At 33.4% G+C, this 17,646-nt stretch overlaps 3 protein-coding genes and 1 long non-coding RNA gene across 15 annotated transcripts in view; 1 reads left to right on the top strand and 3 right to left on the bottom strand.

Moving 5' to 3' along the window:
* The window catches only part of LOC125248385 (protein KIAA0100-like), a 32,433-nt gene extending 27,450 nt beyond the window's left edge, over positions 1-4,983 (bottom strand). For 4 of the 5 annotated variants that reach the window (XM_048160219.1, XM_048160221.1, XM_048160222.1 and 1 more), the window contains exons 1-6: positions 4,700-4,982; positions 2,958-3,085; positions 2,723-2,849; positions 967-1,016; positions 748-889; positions 285-403 (exon numbers count right to left, since the gene is read on the bottom strand). In XM_048160219.1, the coding sequence (XP_048016176.1) occupies positions 285-403; positions 748-889; positions 967-1,016; positions 2,723-2,849; positions 2,958-3,025 (506 nt within the window). In that variant the 5' untranslated portion in view covers positions 3,026-3,085; positions 4,700-4,982. Of the gene's footprint in view, positions 1-284; positions 404-747; positions 890-966; positions 1,017-2,722; positions 2,850-2,957; positions 3,086-4,699 lie in introns of all 5 variants that reach the window. The other variant, XM_048160220.1, reaches the window with a different exon arrangement.
* Positions 4,984-6,424: 1,441 nt separating this feature from the next.
* On the bottom strand, positions 6,425-11,682 carry glod4 (glyoxalase domain containing 4). Its single transcript, XM_048160268.1, has 9 exons — positions 11,515-11,682; positions 11,259-11,308; positions 11,016-11,136; positions 9,298-9,442; positions 9,000-9,136; positions 7,459-7,545; positions 7,272-7,385; positions 7,095-7,181; positions 6,425-7,003 (listed from the first exon to the last, which is right to left on the bottom strand). Exons 1-9 carry the CDS (start codon positions 11,602-11,604, stop codon positions 6,938-6,940), a joined length of 897 nt encoding a protein of 298 aa, XP_048016225.1. The 5' UTR covers positions 11,605-11,682; the 3' UTR covers positions 6,425-6,937.
* A 2,728-nt stretch (positions 11,683-14,410) lies between these two features.
* The window catches only part of LOC125248421, a 4,972-nt gene continuing 1,736 nt past the window's right edge, over positions 14,411-17,646 (bottom strand). The window contains exons 2-8 of the long non-coding RNA XR_007180296.1: positions 17,549-17,620; positions 17,391-17,455; positions 17,243-17,283; positions 16,942-17,031; positions 16,681-16,760; positions 16,318-16,430; positions 14,411-14,694 (exon numbers count right to left, since the gene is read on the bottom strand). This is a non-coding gene — a long non-coding RNA (uncharacterized LOC125248421). The remainder of the gene's footprint in view (positions 14,695-16,317; positions 16,431-16,680; positions 16,761-16,941; positions 17,032-17,242; positions 17,284-17,390; positions 17,456-17,548; positions 17,621-17,646) is intronic.
* The window catches only part of LOC125248394 (titin-like), a 25,808-nt gene continuing 25,331 nt past the window's right edge, over positions 17,170-17,646 (top strand). For 6 of the 8 annotated variants that reach the window (XM_048160244.1, XM_048160245.1, XM_048160247.1 and 3 more), the window contains exon 1: positions 17,172-17,320. In XM_048160244.1, coding sequence (XP_048016201.1) covers positions 17,257-17,320 — 64 coding nt within the window. In that variant the 5' untranslated portion in view covers positions 17,172-17,256. Of the gene's footprint in view, positions 17,321-17,646 lie in introns of all 8 variants that reach the window. The other 2 variants (XM_048160241.1, XM_048160238.1) reach the window with 1 other exon arrangement.

Here is a 17,646-nt window from a genome sequence, read left to right as displayed (position 1 = left end):
ATTAACTTGCAGCTGATTTTAGTTTCTTTTACTTTTAGAGTTTTACTTTTAATTTATTTAGACAAAATAGTTTTAATGTAGGCCATTTTTTCTTTATTCATGGCAATTTTTTATTCATTTATATCAACCACGCCCACAGTATGAAAATACCAGCTTATATCAGTGCATCCCATCTAGCTGCCAGCTCTGAGCTCTACCCACAATGCACACAGCTATTAGTCACACAACACCATGCAAAGGTCTTTATAAAGAGCAGAAGTTCTCCTTTTCCGGAAGTTAATCACCTTTTACTTTGATGATCCAGCAGCAAAGCGATGGCAGAGGATGTCATGTGCCAGAGTGACTCAGGCAGGGCCAGATTCAACACCATCACATTTATGGAGTCGATGTGGAATGACAGCAGCTACAAAACAGAGACAACTGAAAACTTTAAATGAATTGTATACATTTACAATAACACACTTTCAATGGAAGTCCATAGAGAAAGGCATTCTTTGTAAAAGAAATTACATGAACTCTTTCAAATGAGAGGAGATAAATGTTTGGAAATAACTGTGCACAGACCAGTAGACTTAGTAATGTTTAAATCTTGTGTTGACATACTATAATTTTTTTTTCCCGCAGAACAATATGAAATTATCTTCTGTGGTAATCATCAGCACGTTTGGTATGCATTAAGCTTAACTCTTATTGAACCTGGAACACTCCAAAACTCTAAATGGAACTCAAGTTCTAAATGTTGATCACCTGAGAGAAAAAATGCAGAGTAGAGGGACTGAGAGCAGGTTTTTTAGTATTCTCTTCATTGCTTTTGGGAGCGCGGGGCCTAAAGGGCTCCTGCAGGTCAAAGCGGACCCGGGCCTCACCCACACACAACGCCAAGAACCTCCTAGTAAATACAACACAATGAAATACGATCATCAACAGACCATATGAATTCTAACTGCATTCCTTTACTATACTTACGGCAAGTCCGGGTTTACTATTTTACAAGAAATCCATATCCTGTCAATTTCCTGCAAAACACAAAAGAGAAAAATGCTTTATAGCTCTAGAAAACATATAAAACATCAAAAGTAGTTGCAGCTCTTAACCCTATAAGTCCTAATGTATCTTATTTGATATGAAAATTTTTAAGGCATGATCAAAATGAATGATCAATCTACTCCATGCTTTCTATCACATGATTGATAGTTTATACTTTTTTCAGCAAGTATAATTGTAAATACGTCCCCTTCAGGTTGTGGTCTTTTTGCTGTGAAATATTTACTGTTTTTTATGCAGTAAACGTAAGAATAACATCTATATCGAATAACGTAATAATAATATATTGTTATTAATATTTCAAGATGAAAATTTAGTGGATTGGCACACCTTCGATTTTTAAAAATATGTTAAAATGTGAGACTTGAGGAATGTTTATTTGTACATCTCTCAGACATTGTATTGCATTATATATTTTAAAACAGCTTAGATCATAAAACATTTTTATTTTATTTATTTAATCTTATGAAAACATATTGGGAGATACAGAGTGACAAACTGATAATTATATGCATTTTATGCAAGTAGTCTGTTATGCTGTTTTATCCTTTAAATGCATACCTCGGGTCTTTAGTGACCCGGGACGTCATTCACTACCCTCCTCGTTCATTTTTTAAAGTTAGACATCAACCTTCTTGGTATTCCTCAATCAATTCATTATAAAGAATATAACAAGAAAAAAAAAATCATAAAATTATAAAAGAATGCCTATTTTTGTATTCATTTTTTGTAAAAATTGTATAGGGTCGCTAACGACCCGAGGTGTGTATGAGTGTACGTATATTTTTTCTGCACAACAATAATTAAATCTTAGATGAAGGAATAAGTGCAGTTCACCTTTATTCCACAAGGTGGCAATGTCTGATACACAATGCTGAAGTGACGACTCATTCAGACAGAAACCGAAATAATAAGAGAAACATGAAATGGCTCAGCGATTTACTGCAGAGCAAGTACTGAACGCAATCAAATATGACTGTAACTGTTACTGGATGGATCTGGTGAAGCTGTTAGCGATCGAATATTGATTTTGAAGATTATATAGTTTTGAGAATACGTTTGAGATCACGAATGGGCTCATATTTGTGAACTCAAACATAAAACTAGCCCATTATTTGCTGAATTTACTGGCAAATGAGCTCTGACGAGGACAGTGATGATGGCATAAAACATCTGCTCAAACGGAGCCCTTTCAAGCTCCAAAAGGTAACAAAATATGCTTTATTTTATTCTTCTGTAATTGTTACTCTAATATCAGAGGAGTTTTATATTATCGCGACAGGTAGAGATCCTTCTGATATAGATCCGGGTCGATAAAGACCCAAATATGTAAGAATGATTGGCGAAACAGTCATGCATTTAAGGGTTAAAAATCTTATTCATTTACATTACAGTTATCAGAATTTCAACTTTTTAGCCATATAAATATCAGCAACTGCACCAATTTGCATGTTTTTGCTTATAAATAAGAGCCATAAAAGCCTGATGTATCAAACTCAACCATGATACTCAACATTTTTTTTTTTTTTTTTTTGTTCAATAAACTCTTCTATTGAAGAAAAAAAAAAAATCTGACATATATTTCATGTCAAGCTTTAAAGGTTTAATAGGATAGGGCTGCAATAGGGCTGTTATTAGGAGTAATGCAATGTTTTATTGATGCAGAAACCAAACCCACCAGAGTGTGTTGAGGCTGAAACTGAACACTGATTCCTCGCACCGAGAACAGACCCACAGATTTGATCTTGAGCTCAGCGTTCAGGACATTGTAGAAAAAACGGACAGCCAAACTGCAGGCAAACCATCTAATAAAACATGAAGAGGAGAGCATTTCATTGGATTTTAATGTAGACATTGCATCTCATTTTACCTCTGTAAGTTGACGTATTCATTCTTGCATGCTGGATTCTTACCTAAAGAGTGAAATTAATACAACTGCCAGGATGAGAAATACTGATATGGCAATCAGCAGAGCAGACATTGTGCTGCAGATGTTTCTTCACATTTAGCCGACAATCATGGCACGTTGACTCCAGACCACCTGTCAAACAGTCACTGATGTTAATTCCTCTAGAATTATCAACAAAACATGGTAGTTATTAGTTAATACATTAACCTGAACAGGGGGGAAAGGATGAAAGTTTAAGGATTAACATTTTAAGAAACCAAATAAGTACATGAGTCATTCCATGAAACCGGTACGATTTGAGTCCCTCTGACCTTTTTCAGTGTATTTTATCCATTGGGTCACCAAAATATATTTTTAAAAGCTTTTTGTATTAATTGAAATGTCTCCTTTAACAATGTTTAAAAACATGACATACATTTTATCTTCATATTAGAAATTATTTATTTTTTTCAGATGACACCACCTATTTTGTCGTGTCCCTCAAAGCCTTCTATGAAAGTGTACTTGGGATATGAATAATAAAATGAGAAAAAAAGTCCATTTCATCTGTGTTTTTTTTTTGTTGCTGGTAATGTTTTTTTTTGTAAGTAAATTCATGATTATTCATTAAAATCACATCATTTAGTTCCATACCTCAGTAAACCCTCAGTCCCGTTACACAAACCATCTCCCCCTATAAAAATAATGAACTACTTATGTGACATCATTAATAGGAAGTGACATCATAGATGTCTTCTGAACAACATTTTGAGCAGACACAGGCAAGTTACCACCTTCTTTAATAATTATAACTAAACTATGTTGTGAAATTGAGTTTGTCAAGCTTAACAACTCAACCCCATTACATCAATTAAAGATAGAAAACTATACTTGTGAAAATTATCTTTGTTATTTCAACATTATTCATGATTTCTTAATATCATGCATGCCATGTTCGCTCCATTTATTTACTAGATTTAGATCATAAGAATACTAATTTTAGTTCAAATTCTGAAGTTCTGAAGTTTGATAAATTATGAGGTTGCTGTCACAAAAAGTGCCCATTTCAGGCTTTAGTATAGCAAAAGTGTGAGATTTTATGTAACTTTTATATTTGCAATTACTGAATTAGTGTGAGGGACATCTGATTAATAGGAAAATGTTGATTTTATCACAAATACATTTTATAATAATATTCAGAGAGCTCCCATAGTGTCCATAACTTAAAATAATGACTAATAATAATAGGGATTTGATGCCTGAGATGGGAAAATATGTTTTTCTGGAAGTTAAATATGTCATTAATGTTGTGGGGTGTTCAGAAAAGTAATACATTTTGGTAAAAAATCTAAAAATGTGCAAGTCCAAATCGTACTGGTTTCGTGGAATGACTCATATTATATATATATATATATTCAGTGTCTTCTGAAATATTATGTATTCAAAATACCACAAGTTACAAACCTACAAGTGAATACTGACACAGAACCAGAATGTGTTGCATTAATCACCATTTCACAGAGCCAAACTGAGAGCTTTATGCAATAAACAATATAACATTAATATTATATCGAGTTGTATTCTCAACACAATCTAATAATTTGATTGTCAGTCTCAGGGTTGTGCCACTCTGGCACTGCAAACAGCTTTTGGGCGGATCTTGCAATACCGCACAAAACAATATTGCACACACCCAAACCAAGAATGGTTTAACTAGCTAATTAAAGGTATTCACTGTAATTTGCATTTTTAAGTCGGGTTACCCACCTGAAATGGTTTGTAAAGCAGACCTATGGATCTTTACGTGTACACCGCCCCTCCGTCTCATGCTAGGCTAACTCAGCTAGCAACAGGAACATGACAGCCCTCTGACAACACTCTGACACCCTAATCATGTTTACATGCCTCTTAAAACACATAACTACAAATACACACGTTTTACCGCTGATAAAACAGATTTCATTTTAATTTAGGATTCAAGTAATTCCACTTGTAATACTTGTTTAAAGTGTGAAGGCAGAAATGTTAACATTTTACATGTTAGGTGAGTTTTTCATAATAAAAGCCCATGGGGAGCGCACAGAATTAAAAAAAAAAAAAAAATGTTTTATTTTAACTAAAGAACCACAAACGTTTAGTAAGTCTTACCATTTTTATAGGACGCAATCCTGCAATGCCTGTCTTACTTTTACTATTATAAATGATTGTATGCAAATCTTCAATTTTATGATTTGGACAGTCAGCTGACTGTCAACTTTATCTCTGAAGTTGTCACCTGACCTGACCACAGTTCACCTACCAGAGATTGCATATTATAGGGAGATGTATTACCATTGGAGAAAGCGTAACGGCTAACTTAATCACGTGCGGCACCTCTCAGCCTATCATGTAATGGCAGTGACATCAGTCGTAACATTCCCTAGACTGCCTTCTCTTAAAAAAATAAATTTTTATCAAGCTAAAATCTACATATAGTTCCCAACGAAAGTATTGTTTAGTGTAAAACATGCTGAAGATTAGCAAACAGGCTGTCAATTAATTAAATGATTAGCTATTTCCCCACAAAAGCTGTTTAATCAGCATAGTGAAGCCCCTCATCCATTGACATCCATTCAGAAAACAGCCTCTGGTCTCCTTCACTGCGTACCGCTAGAGGCGGAGTGTTAGCATTAGCTGTTACGCTTTTTTGGCTAAAGGTTGCAGACTTGCCTTCCAGTGGCTTTGTCACCTACCCTACAGGTGTGTTCGACTTAAAGTGGTGTATGACATTAAAAAATTAAAATACCACGAGAGCAATTAGAGAGCAGACACCTCCGTATGCTTTCCAATCGCTCTCACGGTACTTTGAGGCCATACACCGATAGATCTGCGCAGCGCCGCTTCAAGTCGAACACACCTAACATTTTTGACTAGAAGGCCCCTCAGTTTGGCTACAATGTTTTCTCTGGTATCTCTGCTATAATTATGACAACACTGCTTGTTTATTTATTTATTTTTTAATTAACGTAACTAGGAAGTGTTGATATTTTCAATTAATTAAACCAAAGTCCCTTTCAGACAAGTCATTTCACTCGGTGGCCATCTTTGAAACTCCTCTCAGGCATTCAAGTGCAGCGCCTATCTCTTTGAATGGGAAAATATCAAATTCTCCAAAGCAGTTCGTCAAGCTTTCGATTAAATTTCATATTTGAAATCACCAATGAAATCTGACAACAACTGTATCATAGATTTTGTTTCCAAACGCTCGAATCATGACAAAAAAAAAATATTTTTCAGGCTGGATCAAGCTAGTGCGCGTGCGCAGTCCTAAATGCGCGTCTCGTGTCTCATTTCAGAGGCGCGCGTCTGACTGTTTCTATAGAAACCGGAGCTTCTAACGGCAGCTGCAGTGACGCGATGACTTTACTAATCGGCGATTGGCTCTTATTTAGAAGGCGGGACTTATTCCGCCATATTGTGTGCTGCACTTTCTCCCACTCAAAACAATACGAGTGACGCGTCTTGTGTCTTTTATTAAAGACTCTTTATCATGTAGAAGCATTACAACACTGATCTCTGCTGGTCACTGGAATGAAACACAGAAAGCTTTGTCTTTCTTTCTCTGCACTATGGAATGTACCATTGATGCTTCTATGCATTTGTAATCGTAATCTAATAATTACAATTAATTTATGTGGCACCAAAGGAGATGTTTATTTGAATAGCCACTGAATATTTGTAACATTTCACTTCCTGATTATCCTCTTTATTTATCAAACATATTTACACTTTTAAGAGAATAACATCATCATGAGAATTTCTTTAAACCAAAATCAAATATACATACTTTTCATCATATCCGTAAGTGTGTGTCCAAATGCAGTTTTGGGGATTGTAAGATTTTCATTTTAGAATAAGTCATTATTTTCATAAAAGAAACCTGAATAGTCATTACTAAACCCTTGAAATGTATAATAACAATAATCTGGTTGACTGCACACCCTGGATCTTTTCACGCAGATGTCTTTATGCTGAAGCCTTCTGCTTGTTGTGTTTGGCAAACCACTCATCACTCTTATCTGCAGCCATGGCCTGTGAAAGAAACCAAACAGAAACACATGAATGCGGCTTGTAAGTGGATCACAGGATTTATTTTATACTCTAATATGGAGAGACTCATTACCTCATCCAGTAACTCATTTCCCTTAGGGTCCATGGCAGAAAGCTGCCTGAATGCCTCATCACCCACAAAGCAGATCTCATGACCATCCTACATTATGTGGAGATCAGAGTCAGCCAAGTGTTCATTTGGCAAATACTCAACATTCAGTCTCAATAACATTACACAATAAATTCTCACAGGATCTGCAAGAATGACGACTTCCACTGTGGCTTTTCCAGGTGTGTCCAGACTCACAAGAGGGGTGAGGATTTTGTGCTTTTCTTTTTTCATTAGGGCCTCAATGTCTGGTAACTGCAAAACAAAGACTTTTCAGTCAAATTACACCAAGTAAAATCTGATGTTGGTTCTGAGTCAATTATCTGACCTGATCCCGAGGGCAAGCGAACGCGATCCTTCCAAAAGCAGTTCCATGTTCCACAGCACCTCCAACGTCCTGTAACTCCAGCTTACACTACAAAAGCAAAGTTTGGGGTCAGTAAGATTTTTTAAAAGTTTTTTAAGTCTCTTCTGCTCACCAGGGCTGCATTTGTTTGGTCAAAAATACAGTAAAAGTAGAAATACTGTGAAATATTATTATAATTTAAAAGAACTGTTTTCTATTTTAATATATTTTAAAATGTAATTTATTCCTGTGATGCAAAGCTGAATTTTCAGCATCATTACTCCAGTCTTCAGTGTCACACGATCCTTCAGAAATCATTCCAATATGCTGATTTGCGTCTCAAAAAACATTTCTTATTATTATAAATGATTTTTTTGATGAATATAAAAGTTAAAAAAAGAACATTTATTTGAAAAAAAAAAAAAATGTTTTTTTTGTCCAAAGGCCTTAATAATAATAAAAAACAAAGATATGACATCCAAAGTTTGTAAGGCAGTACAACTAGATCTCTTTTATTGAAACCAAAAGGTTTTAATTATTTAAAGTATTTTATTTTAAAGATTTTAAAGTGTGAGAAAAGGTCATTCGGTTTAACCGTCCAAAGGCCAATACAGCCATTTAATTTGTGATTAAAATATCTTAAAATGTAATAAATGTATATATTTTTTATTCTGGCATGATTTTATAAACATCAACATAGGGCAAAATGGTATTAAAATTATGTGTAGAAGTTGTTGCTTTGGTATAGAGAAAATGAATTTCATTGATGTCATTCGAAGTAACCAATTTATATTGGTTATTTATATAGCGACCATTTTGGATCAAGTCATGTGGTCAATATCATGTGACATCATTCAGACACCTGCAAAGGACCACATGATCATGAAGCAAAGTAACTAACTCTCTTTAACTATTTGAAAAATTTATGTTTTCACTTGTTCATACGCATGTCCCGAAACTTCAGGTCATTCAGTACAACTGCTATAAAACATGGAGAATGTTGTAATATTTTAAAAACTTGTAATAAATATAAAATGTTTGATTGTCCTTTTGCTAGCTAGATATCAATTAGCATTGTTTGAAAATATCGTCATTTGGTATAACCAATACTGACTTTTTTGGTGACAAATTTTATCTTGTAAAACATGACAAAAGCAGTGATAATTGATTATAAAAACCATATAATCTCATTGTTAACACTTAATAAAACTTAATTATATCTCCATTATGTTTTTTTTTTAACTTTTATTAAAACCTTATTCATCAATGACACATAATGTCTTTACTGTCACTTTTGATCCTTGCTAAATGAAAATACTAATTCTATAATTAATTTGCTTTTGAACAATAGTGTGTATATGTATTCGTATAAACTAATTTCCTGCCATAAGGGCCTGAGAGAAGTTTTATAAAAAGAGGATAACCAAACTTAAGGCATGAATTCATAAGGTCTTGGTGAGTGGCATGTCCTCATAATTTAATTATTGCCAAAAATATAATAAATGGATTATTTTCAGCCAAACCTGATTATCTGAGAATCCCATTAAGGCAATCTTTTTGTCCTCATTTTTCTCAATAACTTTCATTCCCAGCAGGGCAGACCAATAATTAATAGAACGCTGCAGATCAGACACTGCCAGGGAGACTTTCTGGACAGGATCTATTACCAAGAAAAGAAACAATTAGTTAGGGGTCAGTATATAATGGCACACTTAACTACTACAGTTACCTCATATATTTGCTTCCACATTTCATAACAGAAGTTTCCACATCCCTATTATAACACAAGCTATAATAGCTATAATTCATTCAAATACCCACCACATTTTGGCTGTTCCTTGTCTATAAGGAAGAAGCGGTATCCCCCTGGGGCTTCGGTCATGTAGAGAGAATCTCCAACTTGTGAGAGAGGCCAGTTTAACCTCTTGGCATTACTCACTGCCTGACTAGACTGGAGAGTGAGACCCTAATATTGAAGAGCACAGATAGAGGAAAGATCAGGATCCCACTTAACAGAAAATATACAGTGTTGGCCAAAAGTCAGACACTTCTAGTGAAAATGCCTCTATTTCATTCTGATTTAATACCTAAATATAAATGATTGTAAAAAATTGAAAAATTATGATGAAAATGATCCAAAGAGAACAGAATTGTGCACATGATCAGTTTCACAAATGTATGTACATTTTATTAGTGGTCTACAAATAGTAAAGATTCTTAGATTTTACAACATAACTTCATTATGTCGTATTTGTTTCAAAGTCCTTGTTTTTTATGTTATTATGTTTATCACATTACTTTAACCTTGGAAAAGTGTTAACACTTCCGTTCAAAAGTTTGGGATCGGTAAGATTTTTAATGTTTTCGTCTGCTCACCAAAGCTGCATTTATTTAAATAAAATTACAGTAAAAACAATAATATTGTGAAATATTATTACAATTTAAAATAACTGTTTTCTATTTGAAAATATTTTAAAATGAAATTTATTCCTGTGTTGGCAAAGCTGAATTTTCAGCATCATTACTCCAGTCTTCAGTGTCACATGATCCTTCAGAAATCATTCTAATATGCTGATCTGCTGCTCAAGAAACATTCTTTGCTAAATAGAAAGTTCAAAAGAACAGTGTTTATTTGAAATATAATCTTTTGTAACATTATAAATGTCTTTACTGTCACTTTTGATCGATTTAATGCATCCTTGCTGAATAAAAGTATTAATTTCTTTAAAAAAAATAAAAATTATAAAAATTCTTACTGACCCCAAACTTTTGAACGGTAGTGTATAATGTTACAAAAGCTTTGAATTTCAGATAAATGCTGTTCTTTTGAACTTTCTATTCATTAAGAAATCCTGAAAAAAAAAAAAGAACACAACTGTTTTCAACACTGATAAAAATAAGAAATGTTTCTTGAGCAGCAAATCATCATATTAGAATGATTTCAGAAGGATCATGTGACACTGAAGACCGGAGTAATGATGCTGAAAATTCAGCTTTGATCACAGGAATAAATTACTTTATAAAATAGATTCAAAAAGAAAACAGTTATTTTAAATTGTAATGATATTTCACAATATTACTGTTTTTCCTGTATTTTTAATTAAATAAATGCAGCCTTGGTGAGCAGACGAAACTTCTTTTAAAAACCCAAACTTTTGAACGGTAGTGTGTATATTTTATGTATATATATATATATATATATATATATATATATATGTGTGTGTGTGTATATATATATATATATATATATATATATATATATATATATATATATATATATATATATATGTGTGTGTGTATATATATATATATATATATATATATATATATATATATATATGTGTGTGTGTATATATATATATATATATATATATATATATATATATATATATATATATATAGGTGCTTAACAAATTTATTAGACCACATCATAATAAATAAATAAATAATTTCAGATTATTTATATATTTTCAAAGGTCTCAGATGGTTATATCCTACTGTATGTGTGGTTTCAATGATTAAATGTATGAGGAATTTACCAGGAAGTCATTGCCAAGGCGATATTCACCAACTCCATAATTATAGGTCAACTCTGCCACAAAGTGGTCATCTTCTGGTCCAAATCCCACCATGGTTTTACTCCATTTCCCATCATATGGACTGAAAACACAAGAGCAGATCCGTTTAGAAAGTTCCCTTGATACAGGTTATACAGGTTGTTAATTAAGATAGTCAAATACAATAACATCAAACAACAAAAAAACTATGAAAATATGACTAACCCATTGCAGGTTGCTTTGCAGCCCTCCTCAAATTCTTCATGACGCAGAATCTGTAGATTAGAGTCATTTATTACTGTTTATAAATCTGGAATTTGATAATGAACATGGATAGATGGAAAATATGCGACGTGTCAAAACTGCATTTCTCAATAACATCATTAACAGTCTTATCAGCATTATTAGGAGGCAAAGTTCTCAGTGCATTTAGAAGACAGAACTGGAATATTACAATAAGGTCAGTAGACAGCTCTTCTACCTTCATTCCTAAGACATCCCTGTAAAAGGTGGCTGTTCTGGTCCTGTCCCCTACTTTAAAAACAAAATGTAGTGCTCTTCTAAGTGCCATCACTCTTGAAAGTCTCCCACTGTAAACGCCACGATCACACACTCTGTACCGATACACGCACCTTACGATCGACTGCTCTGCTATCGACATCCCACAGACTAAACCAACATTAGTGTTTAATTTCTACGAGCATTTGTAATGCCATTATATATGAGAGCATATTGCATATTCTTTTTATATTTTTTAATGCAAAAAGATCTACGACATTTTAAATTGAATATTTATAACATATTTCTTGGTCAATTCTTATATCGTTCTTTGGTACAGTCCATTCTAGTGATTGGAAAACTGAATCAATCGTACGAATCGGCTCATTTGAACAGTTCGGTCCAAAGAATCGGTTAAAAAAAAATAAGGCTTTCACTAGCATTTAACCAACATAGAAAAATATTTAGAACAACAGAACATCTGGGTGAAGTCTATGTACAGAAAATAATAAACTAAATAATAACAGTAGTAACAAAATAATAAAATATATAATTATAACAAATGATAAAAAATAAAAATAATAATAAATAAAAAAATATTATAATACAGAAATCATGTAACAACTGAACTTAGAATTTGAACATTATATACAGTACAGTCCAAAAGTTTGGAACCACTAAGATTTTTAATGTTTATGATTTTTTATGATTTTAAACATTTATGATTATTTTCAATGTTGAAAACAGTTGTGTACTTTTTTTTTTCAGGATTCCTTGATGAATAGAAAGTTCAAAAGAACAGCATTTATCTGAAATACAAAGCTTCTGTGGCATTATACACTACCGTTCAAAAGTTTGGGGTCAGTAAGAATTTTTATTTTTGATTTTTTTGAAAAGAAATTAAAGAAATGAATACTTTTATTCAGCAAGGATGCATTAAATCAATCAAAAGTGGCAGTAAAGACATTTATAATGTTACAAAAGATTACAAATCAGATAAACACTGTTCTTTTGAACTTTCTATTCATCAAATAATCCTGAAAAAAATATTGTACACAAATATTTTGTACAATTGTACACATTAAATGTTTCTTGAGCAGCAGATCAGCATATTAGAATGATTTCTGAAGGATCATGTGACACTGAAGACTGGAGTAATGATGCTGAAAATTCAGCTTTGCCATCACAGGAATAAATTACTTTGTGAAATATATTCAAATAGAAAACAGTTATTTTAAATTGTAATAATATTTCACAATATTACTGTTTTTTACTGTATTTTTAATTAAATAAATGTAGCCTTGGTGAGCAGATGAAACTTCTTTTAAAAACATTAAAAATCTTCGTGGTTCCAAACTTTTGGACTGTACTGTACATTATATACATGTGTGTAGGTCTCATGGGGGTGTGTTTACTGGCTGTTTGTTTATTTCTGGTTGTCCCTCAGGAGATGGCAGGATGCTACAAATCTTGCAGCTATGTTGGAACATTTGGCTTCTTTGCCTAGAATGTAACACAGTTTTTGGATTGGGCTACATGTGTTAAATTGGGGAAATATTTTATTAATTTTCGAATAACATTCCAGTTTGTGTTGGTTTTTAATGGTGTTTGTCCAATGGGTGATGTACTTGTCTTTTTCTGTGTTTATAATTTGTGTAAGCCGAATGTGTGTGAGTGTGTGTGAGTCCTGAGGCTGGCCGATCTCTGCGGGTGTGAGGTCAGTCAGTCTCAGCACCAGGTGGCACAGGGGACTCTTACTTACACTCAGCTCTTGGTGTTTTAGGGCTTTGTAATGGTATGTGTTGGGGTCGCTTGTTTTTAGGTGTTTCCAGAATCTGATGGCTATTTTTTGGATGTTTAGAAGTAGAGGGTATTGGCCTAATTCTGCCCTGCATCCGTTGTTTGGTGTCTTTCTTCAGACTTTGAGTATTCTTTTACAGAATTTTAAATGTAGAATTTCAATCGGATGTTTTTCCCAATTTAAGAAATCAAATTTTATAGAAGGACCCCACTTCACTGCCATATAAAACAATAGGTTCAATTATAGATTTGAAAAGTTTGAGCCAAATTTGGATTGGGATGTCAATTTTAATTGATCTTTTGATGGCATAGAAAGCCCTTTAAGCTTTCTCTTTGAGTTCATTCACAGCCAAAGTAAAGTTACATGTTGGAGTTATTTTCAGGCCAGGTCATCTGCATAGAGAAGACACTTTATTTCTGTGTCATGTAGAGTGAGACCTTGAATGGGAGCGTTTTCTATTATATTGGCCAATTGGTTAATATAAATGTTAAAGAGGGTGGGGCTTAAACTGCAGCCCTGTCTCACTCCACAGCCCTGGAGGAAGAATTCGGTTCTTGTGTTTCCAATTTTAACAGCACATTGGCTGGCTGTGTACATTGATTTAATCAAATCATACAATTTCCCCCCTATTCCACTATCATTAAGTTTTAGGTATACTGTAAAGAGATTGCTGTAAATTTTACAGTAACTTACTGGCAGCTGGATGCCAGTAATTTACTGTAAAATATTTTACAGTATTGTTACTGTATTTTTCAATTACAGTATTTTGTACAGTACTGTATTTCAGTTACAGTATAGTACTGTAATACAATATAGTACCGTAATTTAATTTAAAGTATTTTAGTGCAGTACTGTATTTCATTTACAGTATAGTACTGTAATACAGTATAGTACTGTAATTTAATTTACAGTATTTTCCAGTACAGTTTTGTTTTTAATTTACAGCATTTACTATTGTGTTGTCATTTAATTTAAACAAAACAATTTTTAACCTGTATAAAATGATCCAATTGTGGTACAGCACTGTAAACCATATTTTTTTACCACTCCCCCCCAAAAAAATCACAATAACTGAACATTTGTCCATATAATATTCTTTTTAATCATTTTAAACCTTTTCTTTCTTCTGTAACATGGCAAAAAAGTACACATGCTGAAAAGCAAAACAGGCCTTAAAAATGCAGTAAAAGTCAGTTTGTGTTGTGTTACATTTCAATAATTACGGCAGTCAAAGTTGACAAGCTTTCAGATGAGAAACACCTTGATGGGTTCAGGCTGAAGCTTTTCTTTGGACCTTTTGAGATTCCATCTGATCTTTGACTTGGGTATTTGGTGCCATCAGGGTTGATTCTCGGAATGAACCTGCAAACACAAGAAACAAAACAAAGAAACATTACTTTTCAGACCAGTGTTTGCAGAATTTGAGTTCTGTATGCATTTTGATGTTAATAAAAGCACTACACACTACATCTGATTCTGAATGAACCTACAGGGATGGTACATAATTAGTAGGGGTATAACTACTATCAAATTACTCATGGCTCAATTTATCACGGTTTTAGGGTCACGGTTTTGGTATGGTTTGGTATGTGCTATGCTCAGGGAAAATAGGAAAACTGTGAAAAAAAAAAAGAAAATAACAACAAATAAACAAATATATACCCAGGTGAAAAAAAGTACATTTCTATAATACACTTAAAGTGCTCTATTTTCATGCACTAATTTTGTACTTAATATACTAAAAATTATTCTTGAGTACTTCTTAAGATCATCTTAAGATCATCTAAGTGTACTCAACTGTGCTATTTTGAGACACCATGAAATATGAACTTAAATGTGCTTTTAATATACTATCTCTGTATTTAAAATGTATTTAGATATCACTTATAGTACATTTGAACCTATAGTGTACTATAAGTGATAACTAAATATATTTTTAAATACATAGTATATTAAAAGCACATTTTAGTTCATATTTCATGGTGTCTCAAAATAGTACAGTTGAGCACACTTAGATGTTCTTAAGATTATCTTAAGAAGTACTAAAGAATAATTTTTAGTATATTAAGTACAAAATTAGTGCGTGAAAATAGAGCACTTTAAGTACATTATAGAAGTGCACTTTTTTTTCACCTGGGTACAACTGAGCAAAGATACAAATAATCTTCACTGTATAAATTAAACAAAAATTTATCATTATTAAAGTTACAAAAGCTATTCAGTCAAGACCAGTGAGTGATTTCTTTATCATTTGTTGTTTGATAAACATTAAAAACCCAGACAGCAGGAATGTTAGGCTTCTGTCACAACATAATGTGTGATTCAATTCACTGATACACATTGTGTGGTCTTTTTCGACTGTTTATGTTCACTTAAGACATAACCTATTATGTTTGATAGGATACTCGCCGAGATAATAATTTTTGTGTGAGTTTGTCTGTTCAAGTGCAAAACTTGAAAGCGAACTCAGTATTTGAGCGCTGTCTGAGATGCAGCTTTCCATGCGCAAGGTCTCTTTCAAATCTTGTGCTCGAATGTTTAGACTGGCAAGGCTTAAATGAGTTTAGTTTAAACACAGATGGAAATATGTGCTGTTCAGGTTTCACCTGAGGTCGCACTCTATCAACACCTGGGCGATAACGGCATAAATGATGGCACTTGAATTGAACAAAGTTCACAATTTTTTTTTTAAATCATCATTGTTGTAATGTATTGACCTCTGTCTGTCTGTTTTACATGTTAATTTCAACAAACCATTATAATATAACCATTACGAATGAGTCGTCAGACATGATATGAACCGTGGTGAAAGTATGTGCTGAACCATGGGTGGAGAATGGTGCGGTTTGATTTTTTACAGAGAACCATGAATAAAATAACTTAAAACCTAAATACAATGTAAGATAATGTATGTATGTAATGTATGATAAAAGTATCTGCCAAAAGCATGATCATAAATGTAATGTAAGAAATGTTTTGGCTTACCCAATTCTGCATTCCAACAAAGTGGACAGCAAATGATGAAAAAGAGTCTGTTGGCTAGATGATTATTCTGCCCTTCATAGTCAGCATCCATGTTTTTTTGCTTAAAGACTCTCCTGTAAGAGACAAAGTCACAGCAGCCCTTTAGTGTTATGATAGTTTATAGGAAATACCATAGAAAACAAAACATATGACAAACAACGAGGTGAGATGTTATGTTGTAACTGGCTATGGTGCTTATAGTTTTTAATAAATTAACCAACATTTATAAACATTTTATAATATTTAATGGCTATGGCATTTTATAATACCTTATAATATTTCATAACTTTGCTATAATAATAATGACAATGGCATATTGCTAACCTTTTTCCTCCTCCTCAAAGCATCACTCTTTCTGTGTTAGTGAGAGCAGCAGCAGTGGTACAGTCCAGAGGAAATGGCAGCTGCAAATTCAAAATAAAGAACATGCACTGAGGGATGATTGTTTAAAGCACTCTTAACTCTGCGGCTGGGTAAACCTCTGTTCTCTCTCCTTCCGTTGGTTTAATCACCAGTTACATTATAATATGTTTGCCTGCTTAAATAGCGCTTACTTCAGCTAATTTACTTTGTTAACTTGCTCACCTGTTGATGTTACCGCCGTTACGACGGCAATCACAAGAAAAGACTCCAGAATGATCCTCCGACGATACAGATGACATGATCCCGCAAAAACTTGAAAACAAAATACAAAATAGGTACTTAGCAATGGTGTTGCTTAACTCAGTTTACCTCAGTATTTCAGTTAGGTTGCTATTTACATTGTGTTACGCCTGCCTAGATAACTAACCTGTGATGAAGAGGCAGCGGGACAAGTAACGTAATTATGCTGCTGTGTTTAATAAGTTTAACTTTACGTCAGCTAATTTTGGCGACGTTAACTTACCAGATGTTACCGTTATGACGGCAATGAAAAGGGTCCAAAACCTCCGACGTTGCAGACGACATGACATGATCAAAACATGTAAGTTACATGAAAATACTATTTAAAACTTAAACAATGTTGTTGTCTAACTCATTTAACATAGGCCTACCCCATCAGTATGTCATGTTAGTTCTCTGCTGTTAACGTTAAGTTTCCATGGCTCTGCCTGATGAGCTAATGTTAAAGAGACAGCGAAACACATGCACAAAAGTTATGTTTTTCAGTTTAAATAAAGCTTATTTCGGCTAATAGGTGAACTTAACTTACCAGATCTGAATCAAGTGATCATATCACCGTTATAACGGCGATCCGGCCGACAGTCAGAAAAAAGGCACCAACCTTCCGACATGAAAAATGACACGATT

This window comes from Megalobrama amblycephala, linkage group LG16 (genome assembly GCF_018812025.1).
Source record: "Megalobrama amblycephala isolate DHTTF-2021 linkage group LG16, ASM1881202v1, whole genome shotgun sequence".
NCBI classification, from domain to species: domain Eukaryota; kingdom Metazoa; phylum Chordata; class Actinopteri; order Cypriniformes; family Xenocyprididae; genus Megalobrama; species Megalobrama amblycephala.
Note: the sequence above shows the minus strand (reverse complement) of the source record. Positions and strands in the feature narration are given on the sequence as shown.